The sequence below is a fragment of the Pagrus pagrus genome (assembly GCF_965226575.1).
Source record: "Pagrus pagrus genome assembly, chromosome: 14".
Lineage (NCBI taxonomy): Eukaryota > Metazoa > Chordata > Actinopteri > Spariformes > Sparidae > Pagrus > Pagrus pagrus.
In genome coordinates, this window is record NC_140198.1 from 28,636,407 (window position 1) to 28,664,327 (window position 27,921).

Here is a 27,921-nt window from a genome sequence, read left to right on the forward strand (position 1 = left end):
TCCCTATAAACCTAAAACAACATTCAAAGCGTTGGTCACATTGACAAACGGGCATTGACACAGTTATCTAACATTGCATCTTACCACTGCCGTATTTCTTTAGGTGAAAAAAATGGGTATTGGTTTATTCACATGGTATGGTGTAACATTCCTGGCTGACCACATAAATAATGTAACTTATTCAGTGTCTGCTTTTGCGAAACGGTAAAGGGTTTCCAGTATTTAACTGCAAAAGATAAATCCCACAGATTAACTCTGTTAAAATATTAGATGGCGTTTGATTTTATTTTTTGGAAAAAAACAGAGGTCTACGCATGTCACTAAATTTTACTGGTGAGGCATGTGTCACACTCATCCCTGATAATTCAGACAATATTACCAGTGTGATCACAGCACTTTTTCTTTTAGTATGATTAGTTTTAGCGTGGTTTGTTGTATTTTTCTTTTTACTGTAACAAAGAGTCAGAATTTTGAGGTCAAATGAATTTTTTGATTTTTTGTTGTTGTTAATGGTTTTGTTTTATTGGAATTCTGAATGTAATTCCCAGAAATGTTGTGTTGAAACTAAAAAGGGAGGAATGTGGGAATTAAATAGTTTTGAATTCAGATATCAATGTATGGTAGAGAACATATCAGGATGTGAGAAGAGGGGAGATTCCCCTTCACCTAAGTTGTGGGGGTTTGTTAGTATTATAACAGGTCAGGAAGTCATGAGTGGCAATTCTCTCTGCCTGAGGTGTTACTGGAAGGTAGATAGGATGACATTTACTGTCCTAATGAAACATCAAAGGGTCACTGTCCTGGGAAAGGCATGATCACCCCAAACATCAGGGGGTCATTGTTTGGGGAAGGGATAATTACCAACTGTCGTAAAAGTATGTTACCCCTACTCTGTTGTATTTAAGTCAGAAACATTTGGACGACTGTAGAGAACACTGTGGGTCTTCTCACCATGCAGCATGTATTAAAGAGATCTGATTCATCATGCTGGGATTGTAATTCTTCAGAGAATTAGCAACTCTCTACCTCAACAAGGAGAATTTCCCTTACACCTGGCCAAAAGCATATAGTTACAATGTTTTATTCTTTATCATCTGACATATTTGGTCATATATTTAAGTGTGTGTAAAATTCAATGAATTTACTTTAAATATGTCATTCCTGGGCATAGGGAACTACAGGGAAACCTCAACTTACAAAGTACAAATATAAAGCTGAGCAGTACTAGCTTAAAGCCAGCAATTTACCTCTCTGTTGGCCCTGTTTAAAGCCATGCCAGGGGTTGGGTACTGTATATCTACAGACAATCCGATTGCCAGACTAAATGTTGGCAATGTATGTTTCTGCAAAAACCATGGATATTTTGAAACTTTACATTCCTTTTAGTTGCAAGCTTTACATTTTATGTTGTGCTCATGGTCTGGTTGTGTTTGGGCACAAAAAACACTTGGTTAAGATTAAGACTCAAAATACCTGTTTTGCTGCAACAAACACGGCTGGACATTATCCAGAAGTCTCTTTAAAAATATCCAGTGGTGTAATACAAATGTTGAAACATAGTGTCAAACTGTGGTCTGTGGCTTGGCAACCTTGATGCCAAACCCCACCACTATCCCCTCAACCTCCTGATATAAAAGTCAGGTCATAAACATGTAATGTAAACATGATATGACACATTTTGTAGAAATGTCAAGCCACAAACCAGTGGTTTGCAGAAACGTTAACTGCCAACATTTTTTTCTGGCGAGTGAAGAGCAGCATCTCGGGCAAGAGCAGTAACTAAGCACAAATGCTTGATCCTGGGTTGTGTGCTTCAAAGCACCAACACCAATGTATAATCTATTAACCATGTTGTTACATAAACAAAATATATAAATTAAAAACAAAAAGAACAATTTTTATTAACAGTTTAAAAACACATTGTTTTCATCTCCCATTCCTGACTTTTGTCTTCATCAGTTCCCCCTCCAAATAATCCCGAGTGCAGTGATGCAAACACAGAAGCACACAGCTGCCCCCCCAATCCCCATTTCAAGCAGAAAAATTGAGCCAACATCTGAGCAAGCATCACAGGCATGTTGAGGTAAAGAGCAGTGACAACACTAATACACCGCCTCTTCTATGATGTTTAGCAGCTTATGACACAAAATGATGGAGTTTGACCACTTTCACTAAAACGTCAGTCAGTCAGTAGAAAAAAATTATTCATGGGCCACTTTAGATCATCCAGCTGTATCAGAAGGATGAAGGGAAGCAGATATGTGGAGATGCAATATTGAAGTATCCCTATGTGACAGCTCAGTTTTATAACTAGTTCTCAGTATGCACATACAAGAGCACCTGAGCACTCTATCACCAGCATGAATTTCTACATGATAGACCCAAGCATTTCTTTTTTGAGCTGTCAGGAGAGGTACTCAGGTTTCTATAAAGCCAGTAATTGTAAAAAAAAAAAAAAAAAAAAGAACTTCAAGGGGTGCATAATGTCTTTTTGTAATGTTTTCTGCAAATATAGCAGCAAATTTTACAGCCAATAAAATCTGGATTGGAGGACTCTCCATGGATAGAGCCTTGTCTTCAAAGGACTGTAAACCTAACCATACCTTCTGCAAGGGCTGGGCAATATATTAGTATTATATCATTATCATGATATGCGACTACATATGGTGTTAGATTTTTGATATTGTTATATGGCATATGTTTTGTCTTTTCCTGGTTTCTAAAGCTGCTTTACAGTAAAGATGTCATTTCCTAACTAACCAGACTGTTCTAAAATACTTTATTCATATTACTGATGACTTTTTTTAATCAAAAAACTAATTGTGTACATATTTTGTTACAGCAATAATACTCATCCTTACAACATTGTTGCAATATTGTGATATTTTAATTTGTTGCCAAGTCCTAGCATTTATGAAGTGCTTTTGAAAAATATTTCAAAATAATGAGATGGATATTGTGTACCATGATACACGTGATATCACCATTATTTTGAGGCCATATTGCCCAGCCCTACCAAACGCTGAGGCCAACACCATTAGGTAGTGCACTTACTCAGTGGCCATGGGAAGTCAGTAAAACTGCAAGTGTTAGACAAACAGTGACTTTACAACAGCACACCATGACTGAGGATACAGTGCAGAGGACAAAGAAGGAAATAACATTTTCATGAATGACAAACCATGGTAAAACAGCATTCATCCTTGTCAAACATCCAGTTTTGTTTGCACTGTGTCGGTGTGTCACAGCACCATGCAGTCAGGGGCCTTAATTTTCTTGAACTGCTTCTCTTATTGGTATTTCAGTTTCTGTTGCTTACAGAATCCATGACAGTCAGAAGTGATAAATAGCACAGACGAAGAAAAGGGGCAAAATGAGTGGTCTTGAATTGTTATCCAATCTGCTTCCAGCAGTTCAATGAACAGGTAGAAAAAGAGAAAAAAAAAAAAAGAACAGAAAAAAACAGGGTGAGAAGAAACTTGAACATTTATACACTGTCAATAAATAGTGATTTTTCCCAGTTCCAGCTGTTATAATTCATCCCCTATGTGGTTTTCGGGTTGGGCCTTGTCTGTTGGCTCTGGAAATGAAGATAGAGAGGGGAAAAACATGAATACTTTGTGTATGTGGGATGATTTTCAAGTTCATTAGTACAAAAAAAGAACAAGCTCTATAGCAAGCATGTGTCCTCGCCAGTTTACAGCTACAATTGCTGAGTAACTCAAGCCCATGTTCACTGACTTAATGAGAAACACGAAAAGCTGTTGCTATGGCAAAGCCTGTTCGCTGAGACTGAATGGCTGTGACATTTGAAAAAGCCTTGGCTGGAAGGACAGGGGAAAAATCCAGACCTGGCTTGTCATCTTACCCACTCTGCTGACGTTAAAATACTCACATCATGCCATGTCTGATTGTCCCTTTGAGAAATACTTTTGTAGCCATTTTAAAGAAGTATTAGAATCATTCTTGAAATCTGATTATTTGTATTTTCCATTTTAAAGCTTGGGCAGTTACATTTCACATTTGAAATGTCAATGAGAGAAAACTGAGGTTCAACTTTGCGTTTATCAGTTTCAGCACCAGCAAAGTAGAAGACTGCTGCCTTCTCCTTCTATTACAGAATTCACCCAGTAAAAGCAAATTATGGAATTACTTTCAAATTGCAAATCATGATGCTTTGGATAGGTCTCGTGATTCTCAAAATCCAAGATTAAATCTTACTTTTGAATTTAAGGTCAAGATTCAATAAAATGTGCATTTTAAACTTTTTATTTTCAGCACTTAAAGAAAAAAACATTTTCTAATACTTCTTCAAAAGATAGGTTACATGGTGTCAAGTGTGATTTACCGTCCCATTTTTATTTTATTTCTTTTTTTAAACCACACTTATGGCCAGTTTTGGGGGTAACTTGTTAAGAAGTAATCCTTTAGAGTACTTGGATTACTTTTTTTTTTTTAATAACATAGTAGCAACGTAACGCGTTAGTTCTGCAATTCAAGTAATCCATTATTTAGTTTATTTCCCCCCCAAGTTATCCGTTACTGGAAAAAAATGCTGTTTTTCCTTTCCTTTTGTCATCACAAAAATAGAAGAGAATCCCTGAAGAATTTGCTGCGTGCCAGAGGAAGGTAAACCTACAGTTGTGTCAGTTAATTCAATGTGGCGAGATGGCAGAGAGAGGACAGCATTAACTTTGTGCAAATATTCCCATTATTTAGAATTTTTGGGCGAAAGGGACTAGAACAACAACACGGTGAAATGCAAGTTTAATTGTTTGTATGTGGGTATGTGTTTTGAAAACAAAAAAGCCCAAGTGGTTTCATCAGATTTGTGCTTTTATCGTTTCTACGTAAGCACTCATAGTTTACGGGTTCATTAGTTGCATTTTTAATCATCATTTACTAAGCTAAAGAGCCGTGTTGTAGTGTTTTCATGTAAACAGCTGTGCCTAATACTGTCTGCCTCTGTCTGCACAGTTCACTGTCAGATTGTTGGCTAAATAAAGAGCTGTAAATGTTATATTGTATCTGTCATTCCCATTAGGCTGCGGAGTTACAGATTGTGGGTCGTAAAGACAACAAAATGACGGTAATGACAGAGTCAATACAATAAAAGCTACATGTAAACTTGGCTACATGCCGTCAGGACAATATAACCGACATGCGCAACGAGTCAAAAAGGCATTTTACCATAACTTTTGGTAAATCTAAAGTACTCTAACGCGTTACTTTTATCAGTAGATAACACAGTAACATAAAAAGTTACTTTTTAATGGCAGTAATCTTTTAACGCAACGTTACCCAACACTGCTAACAGCATATATTAACAGTAATGTATAAGGATTAGAGTCAGGGGCAGGGTTAACCATACCCTAGATCCTGCTTTTGATTTCGATTATCGAAATTGAAGGCTAATTTTGATCAATTTTCAATGTAAAAATCAGCCCCTTGGCTGTTCTAAAATCACTGTGCCAACAGCCACGTGGGTGTATTGCTTTTATAGAATGGTTACAGCCTACACATGGAAAAGATTCATAAACTTACACACAGCAACAAAAATGCAATAATTTATTTATCAATCTTCTGCCAAGCAATATTTTTTTCAGCGACATTTTGCAGTAAGGTTGCCAAGCAACAAACAGATGCAGCAACAACACAGGCGCAGTGGTAAGCATGTTGAAGATTAGGGTGATTAATAAAAGGTGTACTTTGTAAAACATTACCAGAATTCAAAGGTAGCTTCAAAACTATGGGGGGCAGCATAACCACTTACTGCTGCTCACTATACACTTTGATGAGCGTCTAGCTGCCAATTAAGCTAGCTCAATTATCCACAGAGCTAAGTGGCCCCATTATCTTGCAGTAATAATGATGTAACGTGGTCACAGGTGAATATTTTACAATGGCTTTGAAAGCGGTTTGCTCAGCCAATCATAATCAAGGACCGGAACTATCAATTTTATAATTACAATTTTAAGTTCCTTATTTAAGAACAAAATTAATTTACTTTTTTCATGTGCAAATTACCATTATCTATTTACAGTAGTTTGCAGATAATTAAAAACCTCCTGAGGTTGGCCCACGACTTGGTAAAAGGTGCAAAGCTTTTAATGCTTAATGTAGCAGCTGAAGTTATAACACATCATGTGACAAAAATGGCACCCTAGAGGATGAAGGAGCTTATACTGTAGCTGTACACAAGGCTACATTTCACACATACTCATACCTCAACTGGACCTAACATTGTTACTGGACAAAGTAACAGAATGACTGACAAGTGAATGCGGTCCATTACAATGGTCTGGTAGTAATATAATGTTCAATTTCTGTTGAGACACTGAGTCAGCAAGGAGTTCACTCAGTTCAGTGGAGATTTCTGAGCATGTAGTTTAGTTTAGTTGTATTTAATGTGTTCCAATTATTTTGTCCACCCCCTAAAGTTCTCCAGCATCATCGACAACAGGTATGTCAGACAGACCTGTAGTTGTTCTTTCTTCTGTGGACTGTGATTGGCTGTCAGAGCTCTCTGTGTGTTCAGTGCTCTTGTCGGTGGGCGGGGCTTCACCCGGCTGCACTTCCTCTGGGCTTTCTGTGTTTGAATCAAAATACACATGACAAGTTTATTTAAGCCTTACAATTCTATTTTTTTTCATATTCACAAGGAAACAATAACAGTCACATGTGAGTTTTGCAGTTTGACGCACCACTCTTTGTGTCCTTGCTCTCCGTTGTGGGAGGAATGACTTTCTCCTCGGCTGTGCTGTTGGCCTTGCTGCTTTTATCAGAGCTGGTGCTATTCTTCGCTTTGGCCTTGGCCTTCGGCTTGGCAAACTTGGCTTTATTGAGCAGGTAGTTGACCTCTCGATCCAGCAGAGCCAGCTTGGACTCGAGGTCTTTGGAGAGTAGGATAGGTCGCTCCTTCGGAGAGCGTTTCTCCTGCTCTGCTACAGTCTCATTCTTCCATGTCTGGAGCAAACGGAGACAATTTAACACATGAACGTCAGTTAACTCAATTTGATAATAATTGGTCACCCCACACCCAACTTTACACAGTTGATCATCATCAAGGACCTCACTCACCCCCACAACAGCCAAGACTCCTCAACAAATAACACAATCCAACTATCAGTGCAATATCTGACCAATGAATGTACATCATGTGCCTTACTGCCACCATCGCTGCTGCACCTTCAATCAATCAATCAATCAATCAATCAATCAATCAATCAATACACATGATCACTTTTATTGCCGTTTTGCTTCATTTCTATCTTTGCACAACAATACACCCTGGTTGCTTTTCAATCTGTAATTACATTTGTGTCTCATGTAAACTGTCCGTTTACTCAAAGTTAACTAGTAGTAGTAGTAGAAGTAGTAGTAGTAGTAGTAGTATATAATATACACATGCACCTTATCCTTGCCGTCTATATTTTTATTCTGCATACATAATAATTATAATAATAATCAATCAATTTGTTTAATTTTATTGTGATATATACAATTTATTTACTAATTACTATTTACCATTACTGTAGTGGAGTCTTGAAGCAAAAGACTTTCACACAAGTGTACTTGTACAACCGGAGTGACAATTAACATCTTGAATCTTGAACATGGCCATTACACATATTGCAACCTCAATGGGAAACGTCATCACATATCCACTCAACATCCACCTCACCCCACTGCCCTCAGGGCCAAGGTATGGACCACTGAAGTGCAGAAGGGCTCACTTTGGGATAAAGCCTGATCCCTGTAGCCATAGCTGCCCTATGCAATAGGCCTAGCAGAACAGGCCAGAGTGTGCATTGTAACTGCTGTTTGGTATCGTTTGTTCTTACTGTGTGCCGTTTTATACTGTCTGTCTGATGGGTATGATGCTGTGAAAAGGAATTTCCACTTGCATTAACAAAGTTTAAATCTAATTTAAGGAGAACTACTCAGTGCTGGGTATCGCCACTGATTCCCCAAATTGATTTGATTCCAATTCAAGAGGGCCTAATTTAATTAGATCATTATTTGATTGATAGTCAATAATGAATAGAAAATCTATTATTGATGAAAGAGAAAACAGACACTGTACATTTTACAAGGATGATGATGCATTATGAAAAATACGAATGTTTACATAAAGAATTGAACAGTTTTGGAGATTTGTGGTTAAAACTTGTCTACGGGGAAAAAAGTGGAATATTGTCATGATTTTAGCTTTTGATTATTAAAAATAAGTAAAGGAAAATAAGAAAGAACATTGAAATTCTCCTGTTTTAAACATCCTCCATGGCCATTCGAGTATACATTTCTGAGTTAACTAGGTGCACTTGAATGGCTCAGTCCATGCAGTCCTTGTCCCTGTGCGGTGTGAATGAAATTTCAACACAGACAGTAGGAGGACAGCATAGCAGTGCGTCCATACATAAAATCAAAACATGGTATAGACTCCTAGCATAGTTTTTACTTACATGACTGTTTTGGTAAAAACCTTTATGCACCAGTGTGGCAGACAGCCTTCACAGATTAACTTGGAACATCTACCCACATTTGGTGCTTGCTAAGTATTAATATCAGACCCTCATCTACAGGAAAAGGCATATTGAAAGACCGATCTTGGGGGTTTCAGAATCAATATCAGATCATTCAAATGAAGACTGATTGTTTTTTTAAACCCAGCCCCACTACTCAGCCTATTAAAACAGTTATACCCATCTCTTTATGAACTCTGAAAGGAACTTTCTAAAGCCTGAGAAAATAACCCTGATGATGTCAAAGTTATGTCATCAGACTCATCTATAGACGATCACTACCCAGTTGGGAAATGCACGATCCAGATTTTTGGAATTTGACCCATACTAGAGACTAAAAGTCGGGATATCTAGGTTTCTGCTCATTCAATTTTGACAACTCTAATCTTCAATCTGTCTTTAGTAAGTTTCCCTTTAAGATAACAACCGTCATGCAAAGTAGTCTTCAGTGGTGTGATGACAGCGAGACAATGTTAATACTAGGGTTTAATGAGTACTCTGCTGAAACGAGTAACTGGTACAGATAATTTATTTTACAAGTATCATCTAAGTAAACGTGTTAATATCTGAACTCATGGTGAAGGAAACTCCTCAATGGGTCGCTGACTGAAGATTATTCATTCAAATTTATAAAATAATTCTCTTCCACTTGTCATCAAAAATATTGACTAGAAGCTCAATTCTGAGCCTGTTGTGCAAATAGTTTTATAATAAAAAATAAGTATGCTACTTTTGATCAACCCGTATCAATTTAAACGTCTAGTTAGTCCAAACTTAAGCTACACACATTTCCGCCTGGCCGCTCAGAGTACGGATACACATTATTTAAGTAGTTGGACATTTAGAAAACAAACAGACAATAGTGTACCTGCTCATCCCTACTTACTACAATGATCACCTACCATTGTTTCATTGATCACTTTTTCTAACATATTCAGCTCAACTTCAGTGAAGATTTGGTCATCCTCTGGAATCATTTTGGCACTCCTTTAAAAGAAAAATAACAATTAGTCTATACACAACTACTAACCCATCACAGAAGCCTTTTCTCTCCAACTTCTTTACACCTTCTTCTCAACACCCACCTCAAGAAGAAGCTGGAGGTGTTGAGCATACTGTCCAGAGCAGCCAGGCGGTCCGGCCACTTGCGTCTCTCCTCCACCCTGAAAAACATGTCCTTGCAGAGGCTCTTCAGCTGAGACAGCTTCTCTCTCAGCTGCTTCGTGGTGGCCCCGTAACCGTCTTCGTCCATCCACTCCGATACCTCTTTCAGCTTGGCGGAGATCTGCTCCATCTCCTCCTCCGACACCACCAGCTGGTAATCCTCCTGGTACAGCTTGTCCTGGAGAAAGAGCCAAAGTGTGTTTTACTCTTACTCATACTCTTTTCTGTCTTGCAGCATTCTTTCTGATTACAGTGGTCGGATCTTTACAGGATTAATGTTGGCTTCTTCTATTCCCTCTAAGCTGCATTTGCAACTCCAGTTTGCTTACTTAAAAACAAGGACAGAAAAAAAGATAAAACTGAAAATATAAAAACTTCAGAAGCCTCTGTTGCTTACCTGTGTCTCAAAAATAAAAGCTTCCAAACTGTTAAGTGTCTTTTCCCTTTCCTGTTTGGCCAGATCTCTGTCTGTCAAATCCTGCAACCTGAGAAGATACAAAGTTGTTTTAGACAATAAAACTGAGAACCAAACACCAATTGGACTGAAAAGAAACAAAAATTGCTGCTTTACTTCTTCTTAGAGGAAGTGACATCATCTGCAGTGGGATCCAGGATGTCATTGATGACAAGAGTCACTGTGATGTCTTCAGAGATCTTGCTCTTTTTCTGAGGTTTCGCCTTCTTCTCCACATCTTTCTCGGACTCAGCGTTTCCAGATTTTTCTCCATCCATTTCCTCCTTTACCAGCAGACATATGATGTTGATATAATTTGAACCGCTCAACCAACAGACTTCCTACATTAGCTTTAAATTCATACAACAGTGTTTCTCAGAGAGATTACGATGACAGATCTTACCTTGGCGTCCGTCTTGCCGTCTGCCTCCTCTGTCTTCTCCTGGCTTTTCTCTTCACCTTCACTTTTCTCTGAATCGCCTTGCTTGTTCTTGGCAGCTTCATCATTCTGGGCCTCTTCCTTACCATCCTTGCTCTCATCCTTGGTGTCCTTTCCAGACTCTGGAGGCACTTCCTCCTCGTCCTGGAAATGAAAAATCAGGGAACAATGTGGGCTATGATCTCAGGCCAGGCATGCATGGCCAATACTGCCCGACACTTGTGTGCACATTCAGTTTCATCAATTACTTTCTGTTACAGAAAAGCTACAGCATGAAGGTACAGCAGTTTATCCCAACGTTCATTCAGTTACTGTGTTTTCTTAATAAACATATCCCTAATTAAACTGCAAGTACCTGGACAGGTTCAGTTACATTCGGGGTGGGTTCTGATGATCCGCCACCAAACAAGGTGGAAATGGTGTTACCCAGCTCTGAAAGACAGCAAAGTGTTGGCTTAATTGTGTAATAATGAATACCTTACACTGTAGTACAGTTTGTAGTGTTGCAATTCACATTACATGTTTAATATGCAGCACTTTCACAGAGTTATCCATCTATAGACAAATGCAGACCACATTATACATTCTTATTATTACTTCTGCAAAGGAGGTCATGTTTTCACCCCATTTGTTTGCTGGTTGGTTGGTTTGTTAGCAGGATTACACAAAAACTACTGAACAAATATCCACAAAACTCAGTTGGAGGACGGGTCTCACCCCAGAATAGACCCAGTTAACTTTTGGTGCAGATGCAGGAATTTCTAACTTTCTTTAACATTGTAAGATAGTTTCATCTCAATTTGATCTCAATGGGACTAACCTGGTTAAATAAAGGCTAAATACATAAAAATGACATACCCTTCATTTCACCTGCTAAAAGAACATGAAAAACCCGACAGGCCCTCTCCAGGGCCAGTTTTTCGTATTTCCATTTTGGGCTACAATAGAAATATGGCAGTGCAACATGGCAAACTCTGTGGGAGAGGACCTGCTCACTCTGTAGATATAAAACGCTCATTCTAAGGTAACAAAACCAACCTTCTTAGTTTCAGGTGCCAATAGATTGAGCTAAATCCCACACACTGGACCTTTGCATCTACTGGTTCATTTACAGTTCAAGCATTACTAAAAGTTGCTGAGCATCTGCTCCAAGTATTAAGTAGCTCTTGCTGAACACGTGACTTTGTTTTGAGAAGATGTCTAAGAAAAATGCCCATATTCAAACAAAATACATACAACTCGCTTTGCGCTGCCTCATTTGAATGAACCTCCCCACCGGTTTCTTCCTCTCTTCCCACATGTGCACCATGCGCTGCACACCAAAATATCACACAGACAGGCAAAGCCAAGTTCAAGGTAGAGATAGAAGAAATGGTCAGAGCACTGGTTGTTGCGCCTTAACAAAAGCACAGCCTGAAGAAGCTGCACGTCATCGGGAAAAACTGACATTACCGTTTTCTTTTTCAATATATATTGTGAAATGGAAAAAAATACAGGAATTATAAGATATTATCAAGCAGAAATACAATAGCTCCAAAACAATGACGCAAACTGCAAGTAGCAATGTGTCTCAGGAGGTAGAGCGGTCTTCCACCCACTGGAAGCTTGTGGTTCAAGCTAGTGGAGATGTTGCTTGCCAGGAGAGGGCGGCACATATCTTTATGTTTCCTATTGTATTTACTGTATTCTTATAGCACTAGGTTGATGAGCAGGAACAGCTTAGTTCCAGTTTACTTCAAAAAGTATTTTATATGCAGTATAAACAGATGCTAGTGAAATAAAACTTAGAAAGATGGACTGACATATTATGTGCATTGTTACTGGAAATATGACTCATGATATTTTGTATCTAGAAGCAAATGATTTAACTGGTTAGAACTCAAATTACATTTCTTGTTATTATGGAGAGAGTAAAGTGCTGAAAAAAGGTACCGTTGGGTATTCCAGGTACCGGAACCGGAACCTTTATTTGTTCAAACGGGAAAGGTACCCAACCCTAGTAGGTAGAGCACTGGGAGCTATTCTTAATAAGGTTAAGTTAAGTAGGGATCTTGGTTATAAAACATATGCACAGTATTATACATCTTTTTTTCATCTGTGTCTGTCCTATTTCTGATTATGCTGCAGGGATGTGGGGTTATTGTAAGCTGTTCAGAACAGAGCTATACACTGTTTTCTGGGAGTTGTATAAACTTTCCCCAAAACTTGCAGTATGTGGTGACATGGGATGGGAGCCATTTGAAGTGTGACATAAGGATGATATGTACCCTATACAGTTCAGTTCCAAAAAAATGACAACTCAAGAGACTTCTCCAGATTTTACTGCAGATCCCCATAAAAACAGCTCAAGGTAACTTCTGAGGAAACTCAGACCAGGAAAAGACACACATCCATCATATTCCTCTTCCTCACACAGACTCCAGAGTCATGTCTTGTTTTTTACCATGAGCTGGCTACAGTGATGGAGACTAAAATGTGATATGATGCTGAGGACACCTGGCATATCTCTCCCTTACTGACCAAAGTTCACTGGTGGCTCGGCAGCACTTGTTGTGCATGCAGTATCAGCATGCCACTCATTAGGAACAAACACAATAATTCCATTAAATCAGATTAAATTATGATAGACTTCTCCTCCATTACTCAGAAAATCAGACCCATGCATTTTTTCCTTTTTGTATCAAGCAGCAAAATAGTTGTAGCAGGATGCATTTGACTTCAGCCTTTTTCTGAAGTGCACTCTTCTAACACCGATCATAGATTTTGGACACCGGAGGTTGCATATGTTTGCAAAACCTACTTGTTAATGTTGATTCCTCTTCTTTCTCCTCTACAATAGTTTCAAAGACAGACTCCACCTGTGGATGAAAATTACAACAAAGGATTGTTAATTTGACTGACGAAAAGTAAATCAATAAAACAAAGATCAGTTGATTTGAAATGTAGCCTCCTTTTTATTTGAGCTACAGCCCAATGCTTCTATAATGGTCATTATTTTCTGCTGAGTGTCTGCAAGTATGTGATGAATGTACCGACAGCCCGACTGCCTCATTGTGCAGCATACATGTATTGCTTAGCTGAGTTATTACTCAAAGCATCATGTTATGTTTGAGCCAAAAAATAACAAAGCTGTATTGCAAATGTTCTGTAAATTTGAAAATTGTGCAGGTTATTATGTGATTAGGTGCCCATAAATACTTAAGAGATTCATTTAGGTAAAAAACAATCATTTAACACTTAAGCACATTTTCTTGTAGTGTTTTTAGCTTGATTTCAGTAAGCCTTGCCGAGTTTGATTGAGGTTTGATTGTGTGAATGTTCAATAAGAAAGCTGAATAGGTAAAGTAGAACTGACACGATCCAGGAGGAGGACTCCACTTTCATCCATGTTGAAATGGGCTTTGATGCCTTTTGACTCTGCGTCTGCATGCTTCTCAAAGCTTCTGTCTACTCCAGACAGTTTGACTGTGGTCAGGTTCAAAGAGCCAAACACACTGAAAAGAGGAGAGGAGGACTTGCAGTCAAATACATTTAAATCATGAAGGAATACAGTGACACATCAATAAACAACTAGTCGCAGTAGCAGTGCCATTTAACATGTCTAATCCCTTTAGTGTCTGTCAAAATAATCTTGAAACCTTTCCAGCATAAACAATCATCCGATCAACCAAGTAGATGCAAGTGTAAAGTTTTTGACTATGTTCGAAATTTTGTGAGAGACTGAGGATTCGAACCACTGACCATGAGCTATGTGCTTTACCAATTCTACCACAGAGACACTGAAGAAGTGACCAATCAAAACCAATCATTCAATCAACCACCTGCATGTATGTGTTAAGTTTGTAACTACTTTAGAATTTCTTCTTAAAATGAGGGGCTGAGAAATCAAACCCCTGACCATTTGATTATGAGCCATGTGCTTTACCCATTTTTGCCAGAGAGTAGCAGAAGAAACTAAGGTAGGTGTAATCAGTCATATAATCAACCATGTGTATGCGTGTGCAAGTTTGCAAATATGTTGGAAATTATGCTTAAAGCAGGAAAAAGGGTACTCGAACCCACGGCCATGGCTTCATGAGCCACGGGGCAACAGGTGTCACACAGTCTGATCAGGGTCTGAAATAGGGCTGCTCCACTACTCATAATACTGCACAGCTCCACCAAACATGTTCATATTCAGTTCTTGTGAAAGCTGTAGTAGTGCTAGTAACTGTAGCAGTAGTTTAGCAGTAGCTGTAGAAGCAGTAGTAGTAGCAGTAGCCATAGCAGTAGTAGTACAAGTAGTAGCAGTAGTAGTTTCAAGGCTGTACTAGTAGTAGTCGCAGTAGCAGTAGTCATAGTTAAGGTTGTAGTAATAGCCAGAGGCAGGATTCGAACAGCCAGCCTTGCCATCATGTGCCTCTCCTCATTCTCTATGGCAAAATTTTGTTGAAAAAAGCTTAATATTTCAAAAAGTATATTAGGTATAAAGTTAAGTGTAAAGTACACAACTCCTTAAATTTGAACATTTTGATATTTCAATGGTTTCTGTAGCTGAAAGCACGCAGTAGTTGAAAACTGCCAAAAACGTACCGAATTGGAATAATAACTGCGAAATACAGTGTGAATGCTGACAGCCGATCTGAGTCCGAAAATACAGCTAAAAAGCCAGAAATGTGAAATGAATTGCTAGAAACATCATAAAACTAATGTGCATTGCACTACACTGCTGAATAACCCTCAAGTCAAACTGCTTTAGCTGGAGAAGGTAAGAGATGAAAACGCATTGCTTGAAGCTGGGAGGTAACTGTAATAATGTCAAAGCTGGAAATTCAAATGAGGTACCTAAGAACGCCAAAACTGAAGGAAAGAAGAATAAGTTCAACAAAGCTTAATATTTTAAAAAGAATAAAAGGAAGAAAATGTGTAATAGTTATAGTAGTAGTACTGGCAATATTAGTAGTAGTAGTGGGACCAGTAGTAGTAGTAGGAGTAATATATATAATATATAAAAAAAACACCTCCCAAATTCCTGCTTGTGTTGAAAATACTGTAATGGCTATTGCCTATTACTCACATCATGAGTGAAAGGAGAACCTGCTGAACGTGTTGATGTATATTTTATTTTTGTGAGTAAAAAATGAGGGAATGAAAGAGAGTTAGAACACTGTTGCTGTCTGCTTTCCAAATGAAATGTAAGCTCAAAATCAACCATGGACCTTATGAGGTAGTTGGCTGGAGTCCTTGACTCTTGAAAGCTTATACAGCCAAAAGTGTCCAAAAGTCCTATTTCTATAACAAGTACATTTGCTAAAAGATTTTCCAACAGTTGTATGTTTAAATGTGTAAAATTGAGGAATGGACAAAGTTAAAAAAAAAATTTCAAAAAAGAAAGTTTCAGTGTGCAGCATTACAGGTGTTGTGAATCACCTTAACGAAAGCAATACACACCCATTATGAAATCTGAAAAGGAGTTTTAAAAAAAAGCATAAAACTAAAACAGTAATATTTCAAAAACTGTAAAAGATTTGAGAAAGCTGAATACAAGTTTAATAATTTAAAGTCATGTGACCTGTTTAAAGTTTAAATGACTTATGTAGCTCAAACTATGTTAAAGCAGTAGTACCTCAAAGTGGGGTGGGTTTAAAGAGGATTTGAAGATTTCTCCATTTACTTCCATTGTACATTCATTGTTAAAAATCTTCATATTTTAAAAAAGTATCAAATGTAGAAACTTTTAGTGAAAAGTAATAGCCACCATCTCTTTAAAGAGCTGAAAATTTTGATATTTAAATGGTTTCTGTAGCCTGAGGGCGTTGAAAAGTGCTAAAAAAATAAATCATTCCAGAAGAATGGTGTGAATGCTAGATCAGCATTCACATTAACAATAAAGATTAGAATAACTGGAGTGTGAATGTGTCCACATTTACACAAATTAATTGAAAGCCATCACATTTAAGTCAAATGCCATAATGCAAATTTTCTGTAAACTTTGGTTTCTCCTACTTAACATTTTATTATCAGTCCAGAGATATCATTAACACTCTTCTAGTGATTTCATTTCTGCACAGAAAATCTTTCTCAAGAACTCCAGCAAGCACAAAAAAAAAAAAAAAGGAAAGAAAAAAAGCAAGCCGCTGTCTAACCTGATCTCATCCTGACTCAGGAAGCTGAGGTCGCCGTAGTTGATGTCGAAAGCAAAGTCAGCATTGTAGCGGTTGAATGTAATGACCTTGCGCTGGGGGTAGGGCGCCATCCTCTGGAAGAGGATACGCTTGTTGTGTTTCAGAGTCTTCAACCCCTCTTCCTCCGCCTCACGGGTGAACTCCACCTTATGGATTGAAAGAACATGTAGCTAGGGTTATCATGGCTTATGTTCAGGCTTTATTTTTACATCTAATTTTGCAACAGTTAACAATGGCATCCTATTTTGATTTTAGTCCTGCTCAAAAATTCTTCACAACAGAGTAAAAATTAGGGACACTAAATGGAAAACACCTTATATCCATTTTGGACACACACAGCTAAGTGTTGTCGACATAGAGACACCACCAGTTTCCTCACCAAGGATTAATCTTCTATCAGCAAAGCTGTTAGAAAGTTCCAATGATTTTCTACAGTGATGTTATTTAAGTAAGTAAGTATAAGTAAGTAGTAAGTTAAGTATGGAGGACCACAGTGTGTCACAGAAATAGTAACAAAACCTTGAACTTGTTGTACAATAAATGTAGGCATTAATAAATTAGTTTACAAATTAAAGTATTAATCTATTAATAAATAGACTAAATTGCTAAGTAATTCATTATTTGATATTTTAATGGCCAATAAAAAGAGGAATTATAAATACAATTAACAAATTAAATATATCCATCAATAAATAGTTCAAATTAAAATGGGATTTTCAAAAACAACATTAAACAGTCAATATGTACATCATTTAAAAATACAATAATGAATTCATAGATAAAAAATGGAATTTAAAAATCTATTTGAAAATACAGTTTAAAAAGAGAAATAAATGGCTGGATTCACAAATTGAATTAAGAAAAGGGATTTTAATCAGGCATTTAAAAGGGCAATTTCCTTTTCTATCTGCATTTCCATTTAGCTGCTGCTTTCCCTTTATTACTATTTCCATGACACTTGTGGTCCTCCATACATAAGGCAGTAAAATGACCTGCACTGACCTGAATGGGGAAGACGGCTGCATCTCGGACCAGGAAAGGTTTGACCTTAAAGGCCTTACTGAGGGCAGCAGCCTGGTACACGGCACCCATGGCTGCTGCCTCATCTGCATTGATGTTCTTCCCCAGCTCCTCTCTGCATCGAAAAAAAAATGTGAAAATTACAACTGCAGGTCTCCTCAGTCCAGCCAAACCCACTGAACTAAAACTCAAATTTCTCTAGTGACAATGTGGAATCAAAGTACAAATTGTGGAAGAATGTAGTTCATTTTTTTGAAATTGAGACATATTCAAATGACAGCGACATCTCTGTGGTTGACACTTACTTCCCAACAGCTTTGAGCAGCACTTCCTGAACCTTGGGGACACGGATGGAGCCACCCACCAAAATCACCTGTTCAATTTCATCCTGTTGGCAGAAATATAAGAACTCCGATTCACTGTTGTGATGATTTATGTATAGTCACTGCTCATACCATGAATAATAACAATGATAACAATACCAATTTTTGGTATAGCTTCAAAGGAAGCTGCATGAAAAGTGATACATTTGCTACTCAATTGGTGTTTTTGCATTGTGGGTAATGTAGGAACGATGTTTTAAAAAGGAAGAAAAATGTGTTGATTAAAAAAGGTGATATCTCTGGTTCTGCTGAATCAACTTGATCAACTTTTTTTTTTTTTTTTTTTAAATATTGGGCATGTTAGCGCAATGCATTCTCGCTGTAATTCAAAACTTTAGAAATGATTTCCAATTCTAAGACCTCCTCCATTCACAAAAGTGTTTTGCTGATTGTTTGGTCACTGTGATGTTTGAGCCTGTGCAGGATGACAGGTGTGCAGTTATTCTGTCCTCATCTTAAACCCCAGTTTAACATTTTGGTTGTGATTCACAAAATCTGTTTGTACATCAGTCTGGAAGCCAAAAAAAACACAAAACTTTCAGTGCACATACACTGAGAATGGACTTCTAGTTTACTGTTGACATGACTTGCTGGTCTATCCAGCTTTTATGTTTCCTGCATCTGCAGAGACCTACAGCCAAACTTCTCCACAGGGATCATTAAAGTTTCAGGGTATCCTTGAGTCTCACAATAAGAATACTGACCAGCTTCATTTCTGCGGCAGTGAGGGCATCCTGCACAGGGCGAGGCACTCTTTGGAAAAGATCAGCACACAGCTCTTCAAACTCAGTCCTGGTCACCTTAGATTTAAAGTCAATGTCATCCATCAAACCTTCCACCTGAAAAAGAAAAACAAAAAACACATTTATCACTGCAATGGTACTGCATCCAAGATTATCTGCACAGGGGTCTGTATTCCTGATGTGATTTCTTAGAAATACCATAAAACTGCAACATTTCTCAGAATTTTACATTTTAAAAAACAATCTTAACATTTTAAGTCATTTTCATGGTGCTGCAGATGGTTTATCACTTTGGTTTTAGTTGTGACATACATCATTACTGTTAAACGTACAACCAGCAGGATAGACTGAGGGCTTCAGGTTCACGTCCCTGGACTCACCTGAGCCATGAACTCCATGTTTGCACTAAGCACTGTCTTGAGCCTCTGAGCCTCTTTGAGGAGCTTGGCCATGGCCCGGTGGTTCTCCCTCACATCCTTCTTGCTCTTCTTCTGCTCATTGAACAGTTTGGCCAGGTGGTCCCGGAGCCGCAGGTCCATCTCAAAGCCCCCCAATCCACGGTCAAACCTACAGCCAAAACAAGAGAAGGACAACTCACTCTGATTTTACAATTTTAAAATGTGGTTTGGTGTTTTAAATCATCTGACAATCAAAAGCAGGATGCATTTAATAAATTTTATATTATTTTATATTATTATAACACTTCAGGGTAATAAAAACCCAACATGAAGTGTATTTAACACTTTATTTGCGGATATTATGAGCTTTAACGCCTCAGGCAGGAAGAGCCATTAAAACTCTCACCTATCAAGAAAAAGAAATGAAGAAATTACAAACAAAACAGGTTTTATCATTAAAACCTGACAATCATTCCATTACACTTTTACACCTTTACTTAGAACTATGCTAAGGGCATTAAATTACCGCATTGGCTAGACCAGCTATTTTCTTGTTTATTTGTTCATGTATATATTGTGCACTATTAATTCTTACAATTTTTTGTTATTTCATCATATCAAATTCATTCAATAAATAACACTTCAGGAGTTAGTATACTAAAGACATAGGTAACTTTAAAAAAGGTGCTATATGTGAGAATTGGCTCCCTGTCAAATTCATACTCTAAACAAATTGAGGACAGCATATTACAAAATAACCTGTAGCTGCTGTACTGGTCTAACTGAATTAACTAGCTATTCAGTTAGCCATGCAGCTAGCGGTCCTATATGACTTGGCTCTGATTAGGAGCTCGGAGCACCTGTGTTGGTTTTTACACTACAAGCACACAAGGTTTGGGCAACCAGTAGGAAGTGGTTTTCTGGTTTGTGCCGGACAGACACGGCAGGGAATGTAAGTGGGGAATGGCACCATAATTGGCAACAGAGCCAACTGGCAAAGGAGCCCTCTCCCTATGAATACGGCCAGACTGGGACCGGCCAGACTGGGACCAAACACAGCCCCCCCCCCCCCCCCCACCCCAGCCACTACCGATCCCCTGTTAGCTTACCGAGGTGATTTGATGGACAGAGGTCATACTGTACACTATAATGACCAACAGTGGCAAGGGCTAGCTGGTTAGAATGCTAACGGCAGTATAATGCACCTTTAAAATACATTATACAAATGTGCACACCTAAAACTGACCTCTTATGTGCACATCATCAAGTTTTGACATATTTTAGAATGTCTTTCTGAAACCCGTTAGTGAGACGCTGGTCTCTCTGTACCATTAGACAGAATCAACACTTTACTGATAGAACCATTCTCTGTGGCAAAGTCACTTCATACATCAGTGGACTCACCCAACACCTCTTATCTGCAACTGGGGCTGGGTGCCAGACTCCTTGGTTTTGACTGTCTGATAAGAGACGATGGTGGCAGTTGTGCTGCCGGACCCCATGTCATAAAACATCACATTCTGAAAGAGAACAAGATCACAATTTCAGGAAATTGTAGTCACTTATTAGTGAATCATTAATCATGTTAATCGATCATTCATATAGTCTAAATATAATGCGGCTTTAAACAGTCTAAACAATATCAAATACAAGATTCTTAACAAGTGCTCAACTAGTACATGGTACAATACATTTAAGGACAGAGCTGTCAATCTTCTATATATCTGTTATAGTCAACTTATCTTTTTAAAAGACCACACCCAACAATGTGTTAGTCCACCTCTGAATACTCTGATTTCCCTAACTTGTCTGTGGAATCCAACTCTAAGGTGAAGATGTGATTCTGAAAAGGATTTCATTTGATTTCCTAAAAGAGCTGGTTACTGTAATTTGTAAACAAACGTAACTCAAACGGGAGGAAATAGCACATCCACATTTGATGCTTTAGTAAGTATTTAAGCTATCAATGTGGTTTATGCAGGATTGAGTCAAAACAAACTACAGCGTCAGTAGGTTCATGATAACAGATAGGAACTAATTTTTGGACAACAAAAGAGCTTTTTGGCACAGAGGAAAAAGATACATCAGCGTTTAAATAAACACAAAATATTTGTTAGCAGGAATGGGGACATGACTAGGGTTGGTTACCCAACTGTGTACTTTTAAGGGCACCGACCAAAGTTCCCCGTTTGCGGCACTAATAAAGGAAATTCTGATTCTGAAATAAAACTTAGACAGACTGACAGGTGAGGTGCATTGTTACCAGAAATATGACTCATGATATATTGCTTTAGTGCAATATATTCACAGCAGCTTTGTAGCAAATCAGTGCAATATGCTCTTGTGATCTTGCAAATCCAGTTGCCTCATAATATGATTTGAGCAGTAGGACTGCCCACCAAACTTTTACATGATGAGAGAGCAACAGTTGTGGTGGTGATGAGCATTTCAGCTGGTTTGACAACTGCTGCAGATGATGAGTGACAAGATAACATGGAAGAGACTGAAATTGTAAATACAGCACAGGAGGCATTAAAGCATCTATTTTGAAAGAATGTCAGTTTTACTGTTCTGAGTCTTTTGTTTTCAAGTCAAATGTCTCATGTGAGGCAAATGTTTTTTTCTGCATGGAAGTTCCACATATAAGAAGAAAATAATCAAATGTGATGAGGTACGGAACAGGATGGTTATTTTTAATGCAGCGTGATATCTTCCATTTCCATTATATAAAATTACACATCCAATGATGGAAGATTTTGGCCATATTGTCCACCCCTACATGTAAGTGCTATACAATCATGGTTACTTGGGTCTGCACATGGGATACCTGGATAATAAGATAGGTAAATATAAAAAATAATAATAAAAAATATAGATATACAATAAAATACATATAGAATATAACCAGACTTATTCTTTAAAATGTGTATTTGGGAGTAATGCTGGATGTGCACCTTAGGTGTGCTGTCTATATCTTTCCTCCTGAAGACTCCGTAGTTCAAGGCCACAGCAGTGTTGTCATTAATGAGTTGAAGAACCTTTAGACCTGCCATTTGCGCAGCCTGCAGGACTGCCCTGCGCTCTGCCTGGTTGAAGAAGGCTGGGACAGTTATCACTGCATCTTTGATTGGTTGTTCTGTCAGTTGCAAAGATTGGAAGGAGGAAGAAACAAATTAATATGCTTCACATACTCGAACATACCACACAACAATGCACCTTCTTTCACAAGCAGACTGACCTGCAAAGTCCTGAGCCAGTCCACAAGAATAATTAAGAACCATCCCAAGGAGCTCTTCAGGCATGTACTGCATTTCCCTGGTAGGAAAAAGGCAGACAGACAGGTCAGCTGTCCCTGTCTACAATAGTGTTTCTTCCTATATTCTATTGATTTTGTTTTTGCAGGTGGTACTCTGATTCTGATGTTTCCATGACAACATGCTCCCAAAGGAAAGCTTCAGTACCTCATCATTTGACATGTTATTAGAAAAGATCTGTGATTATCAGCAATGAAAAACACCCTTTTCTTTTTAATTATCACGTCTGCATGGTAAGGAACACAACCAGATAGCATATTACTGCAAATACTGTTTAGAGACTCAATGATAAACAAACAACTCCTTGTGACTTTGAGGTCAGGGAGATCACATGCAAACTACTCAATATTACAAATAATGTAAATATTAGGAAATTGGAAGAATGAGGCAGGGAACAAATAAAGAGACTCACTCTGAGTTTTTAAAGGAAACTGTGCCTCTAACTGGGTCCTCCTGAAGCTGATGCTCAGGAAAATGTTTCTGGTAGTGTGCCACCTGGAGATTGTTGTGCTTTTTACCCAGGAGGCTTTGGAGGCGTCTATAAACAGTCTTGGGGTTTTTCACAGACTGAAATGTACACAATTTGTGATTGTTAATAGCATACAAGTAAAAGATTTACATTATTTGTTAGGTCATTTTGATATTTGAATAGTCCATTTACTGTGCAAATGATATTCATCAGATTACTATGGTATTTGAAAAGAAGTCATACCACTCCTAATGCACCGTCTCCAAAAAGTCTTTCATTATCTTTGAGACATACAGCCGTGGGTGTTTTCCTCCTCGACTCCCTGAAGAAAAAGACAATACAAACATAGTTCAGAGTTCAATTCTGAAATGTAGCTACCTCCACCAAGGACGTTATGTTTTCACCAGTGTTCATTTGTTTGTTGGTTGGTTTGTCGGTTTGTCAGCAGGATTACACAAGAAACTACTAACAGATTTCTGCCAAACTTGGATGGAGGATGGGTCTCTGACCAGAATAGACACCACTGACTTTTGATGTGGATCCAATGACTTTTGGTGTAGATGCAGATAAAGGGACAGATCAAGGAATTTTTTCTCAACATTTTCATTCATTTCTCAGGGAATAATACATTGATCTTGATGAAAAAAGTCAAGTGTATGTAGGTGGTATCTATGAGTGAGTACAATTTGATGCAGATCCTAGATCTGGTAAGCTTAAATTATTGTTAAGCAGTTATGGGTGGTTTAAACTTTTGAGTGATACAGGGGTATCAAGTTTGATATTGGATTAGGTTTGACTGGAAAAGGGGAATGTTGGGCGTTAACAAGGTATGTGCTCTACTGAGTACAATTCTATGGGGCTTTTAGACGTGCCAAGTCATACAGTGCAGTGCTGATTTGCTGTTCCACTACCAGTTTTACTGTGCCGAGCCGCACCACATCCGAAATGGACCTTTTCCAGAGTGCTGGCAAAAGTCTGCCAACCCATGACAAGGCCCTGCGTCCCCCTAAAACAAGCCTGTGTTTTGCGATACTCAACTCATGTCTGTTTATGAGAAAGGGGTTTTGAAAAGTCTGTGTTCGACTCCTGCCTTCCAATTTAATATCTTAAATTGCTCTCCTGCGTCCCCGTTTCTCATTTCAGATATCTGCTGTATTTTACCGTTTCATCATTTTCACCTTTAGCTGTTTTGGAAGTCGTGTCAAGTTACCGCTGGGGAAAACAACAACATCTCCTGATTTTGCTGCTTCATAATACAAGCTTTTATAAAACCTAAATTAAATGTGTTTACAACCGAACTAGCAGAGCTTTGTTAGCAGCTATTCTGTGATAGTACTGCCGGGAGGAAGTGTTTACAGCTGCTCCTGTGGCCACTAACCAAGTACATCATCTGTTAAAGACACACCTTCAACTAGACAGCTCTCTTGTAATGGAGATGCAAATCCCTGCCATACTGGGCCGACATGATAAGTCAAACAGAGTCAAGTCGAGCAAGCCAACCAGCACATATGGAAAAGCCCCATTAGTTTCCCGTTGTATACATTTCAGTTTCTTTTGTATTTCGATTGTTCATTAATTGAGCATGCTCTTAAAGTAAAAAACTGTGCACACTCACTATTATACCTGCTTGTATACTCACTTGTTGAGAACAATCTCCATTGGCACACCAGGTTTCACTATTGCTATTTTCATCCACTCACTGCCCAAGTCCACTGACATGACAGCTACAGTCACTGCAAACACAAAGACATGCGTTACATAAGCTGGTATGGTAAGATCCTGAGGTGCAGTAGTGTTCCATTATTGACCTAGGTCATCTTTTTCCAAACACCAATCATTAACAGCTGTATGTATTTATCAGTATGGCTGTAAAACTAGGCTATAGCTAAACAGTCAGCATGTCTTTACCAGATAAATCTTTTTGGTTAACAGGACTGCTCATCACAACAACTACAGCTTAATTTTAGAAAAATATGTAAGTATATGTTGATTACCTGTGTGAGAAGGCAACATTGCCAGGACAAGGCAGAAGAGAGCAATCAGCACCAGCTTCCTGTCCCCCATGATGAGCTGTAAAGACGAACAAATAAAAAACACTTAAAATCGTCTGAGTGGGTCATTCCTGTCCTAACCTTGTTCATATATGGCCAGCATACCAAATCCTCAGCTTTGAGCCTTCTCTTACAGTAACCTCATCACACAGCACCATCAATACCGAACACCTTTTATGTCCTGCTCATCTTTGTCCATCCACCTGCAGCGCACTGTAAAGAAGCTGTTTTTGTCCAGTGGTGTTACTTGTTCTCTTCATTCACCGTATGGGAGCAGGTTTAACCTCCACACTGTCATTTGATAAATGTCCAATCACCATTAATGTTTCTTCAGTGCTAATGTGACTGCAATTACCCTAGAGCAGGATCAGTTTACCACCAGGTAATGGCATTTGCCCAAGGATATGCAAATCGTCTAATACACCAGACCCACCCACACAGGTACACACAGTTTGCAAACACGTGGCGTTACTACCATTGTCAAACTTTAATATTTGCCTAAAATCTTACCATTTTCAAGTAACCACCCTGCACTCAGAAAAGAGAATGCGTCTTGTTAAGAACAGGGAAAACTCATATTGTAGCTTTACAATTCAGATTGAGTCCATTAAAAATCCAAAACACTGTTTGTGTTTGAGGGAGAGAACAACAGGCATCTGCGCAGAGACCTCTAGCCCCAGTTGAGGCAGTGACGCATGAATGCAAAATGGATGCACAACTCAAACCCTCATCATTCAGCACAGATGTTTTAGCCTCCAAAAATCACTTGGATGACCTGGCTAGTCAAAGGATACGTTGCTAATGTGTATTAGCGATATAGCTAAGTTAGCTACAACAAATCATTTTAGCGTTACACCATTAACGATTCAATTCAAAACAACTGGGAAATGTGGACCATCTTTGGACCTTTATAATTAAAATTCTAGCACTATGAAGAAAAAGCTCTTTTATAAGTTGACAGCTACTGTTTGCTAGCTCACTGACAACCATCAATATAAAAGCATGATTGACACACTGTGCTGTGGGATGAACTTACCTTTTCTTCAGCCGGCACAAACTTAGAAGGGGCTACCAACCGACTGTGCTTCTCCGGTCAAGTTGTGGGAATAGTGTCCCTGATTTTGTCTTAACCCTCTTTGTTGTCACACTTGGTAGTTTCTAGTTCCCCTTATTACCGGCTTGCTCTCGGCAGTCGGCCCCGGAACGCGGCGTCACCTCATTGGATCTACTCAAGCCGCTACTGGGAGAGGAAACCACTGTCAAGGTAGCAACAACCGAATATACTGTTTCCGGCTAGCATTTAAGAGCAAAACATACCGTAGACGAAAGGACAGGTGTGAAAGACTATCAGTTATTTTTGACTGAGTATCAAATTGACGATAAATAAACATGTGAATACGGCTCTTAAAAAATAAAATGTGTAAAGCACTTAAACATAATAAAATGCTGTGACTGTAATTTCAAATGAATAAAATTCAGAATTGTGCTGTAGTAACTTCATCTGGCCCAAAGGAAAAACAAACACTAATCAGGGAGACATGTTCAAGACTGTGCGGTAAAGGCATGCCGTCTTGGATATGCCATTTCAGAACTACAGCAAAACTGTTAGCAATACACGACAACAACCAAACTACTAGCTATGTACGTGCTCTTGTTTTGAAGGGTGGACTCCCTTGCTTCCGCAAATTAACTACGGTTGCTGTGACGCCTGGTGCAACTCCAAGCCGCTCCACGCACTGCCCCATGATTGGTCCACGTGAGGTGAGTGACGTCGAAAGCGACTTCTGTCTACATCCAATTGGTCCACGTCCAGATAGTGGGCGTAAATTAAATGACGACATTTCCAGGTAAAGTCTGAGCAAACCGTATGTTTTACCTAGAATGAGATGATTTCGTTAATTGTTTTTTCACTCACTTTATTTTGATTGAACCCAACGTTACTTCCATTAACAGTGTATGTTGTTTACTGTAAAATCGAAAGTATTTTCGGTATAAAGCATTTCTCCTGACTTATATATTTAGGTCTATTTCTGCATTTTTAAGGTGAGAAAAATGCTGAAAAGTAGAAATATCTTTTGTTTAAGCTCTAAATCGATGCAAAATTAATGTTCCACTTTTAAAAAGTTAATTGCAGCAAAACTGTTCTTTATATTAATATGACTTTTTGAAAGGAGAAACAGATATGACTGATAAATGGTCAGTCATATCCATGAGGCTTTTCATTTAGATTCAGTCCGTGTCTCCTTTCAAGAAGTCATATTAATATTAGTATTACAGTGAAAATGTGAATAGGGTTCTGAACACGAAGGCGTTTGTGTTCTGAGGATACACAGCAGTCAGCCACAACCTTGAAACTACGGACACTTCAAGTGAATAACATTAGTCAGCTTGTTACAATGCAACATTCTGCCCAGAAACCTTGGGTCCTGGCATTCATGTGGTTGCCACTTGACATGCACCACCCAGCCAAACATTGTCGCAGACGAAGTACATCCCTCATTTGCAACGGCACTCCCCAGGTCCTGCCTCACTGCAAAAACTGCTCAGGGATGACCAGAGGAATGTGACATAGAGCTGAAGACGTCAACCCTGACTCCAATTTCCTCAGATTCCAGTCCAATCAAGAATCAGTAGGAAGTGGTGCAACAAGTCGCATGAATGCCCCACCTCACACCCCAAAGGGCACAATGATCTGCCAGGGTTGTCCTGTGGTACCAGACACCACAGGACAACCCCAGAGGTCCTGTTTCCATGCCGACAGGTCAGAACCAAGTCTGATCCACAATGGGGTCTCCAT

General features: G+C 38.7%; 1 protein-coding gene across 1 annotated transcript; it reads right to left on the reverse strand.

Moving 5' to 3' along the window:
• Nucleotides 1-1,872: 1,872 nt before the first annotated feature.
• hyou1 (hypoxia up-regulated 1) lies at nucleotides 1,873-26,379 on the reverse strand. Its single transcript, XM_084374634.1, has 24 exons — nucleotides 26,161-26,379; nucleotides 25,068-25,143; nucleotides 24,713-24,806; nucleotides 23,317-23,395; nucleotides 23,017-23,171; nucleotides 22,529-22,605; nucleotides 22,245-22,426; nucleotides 20,695-20,810; nucleotides 19,273-19,459; nucleotides 18,854-18,988; nucleotides 18,072-18,154; nucleotides 17,749-17,881; nucleotides 16,708-16,892; nucleotides 13,938-14,076; nucleotides 13,383-13,440; nucleotides 10,938-11,014; nucleotides 10,547-10,726; nucleotides 10,261-10,427; nucleotides 10,087-10,174; nucleotides 9,611-9,867; nucleotides 9,428-9,512; nucleotides 6,705-6,966; nucleotides 6,479-6,589; nucleotides 1,873-3,580 (listed from the first exon to the last, which is right to left on the reverse strand). Exons 2-24 carry the CDS (start codon nucleotides 25,135-25,137, stop codon nucleotides 3,531-3,533), a joined length of 2,970 nt encoding a protein of 989 aa, XP_084230760.1. The 5' UTR covers nucleotides 25,138-25,143; nucleotides 26,161-26,379; the 3' UTR covers nucleotides 1,873-3,530.
• Nucleotides 26,380-27,921: the final 1,542 nt, after the last annotated feature.

What these genes read in the sequence shown, in the direction of transcription:
- hyou1 (XM_084374634.1), bottom strand. Translation starts at nt 25,137, where the DNA reads ATGGGGGACAGGAAGCTGGTGCTGATTGCTCTCTTCTGCCTTGTCCTG. An exon ending in ACTGGCTCAGGACTTTGCAG is followed by an intron (nt 22,427 to 22,528) that starts GTCAGTCTGCTT and finishes TGCAACTGACAG; the next exon opens with AACAACCAATCAAAGATGCA. An exon ending in GAGCAAGGACACAAAGAGTG is followed by an intron (nt 6,590 to 6,704) that starts GTGCGTCAAACT and finishes ATTCAAACACAG; the next exon opens with AAAGCCCAGAGGAAGTGCAG.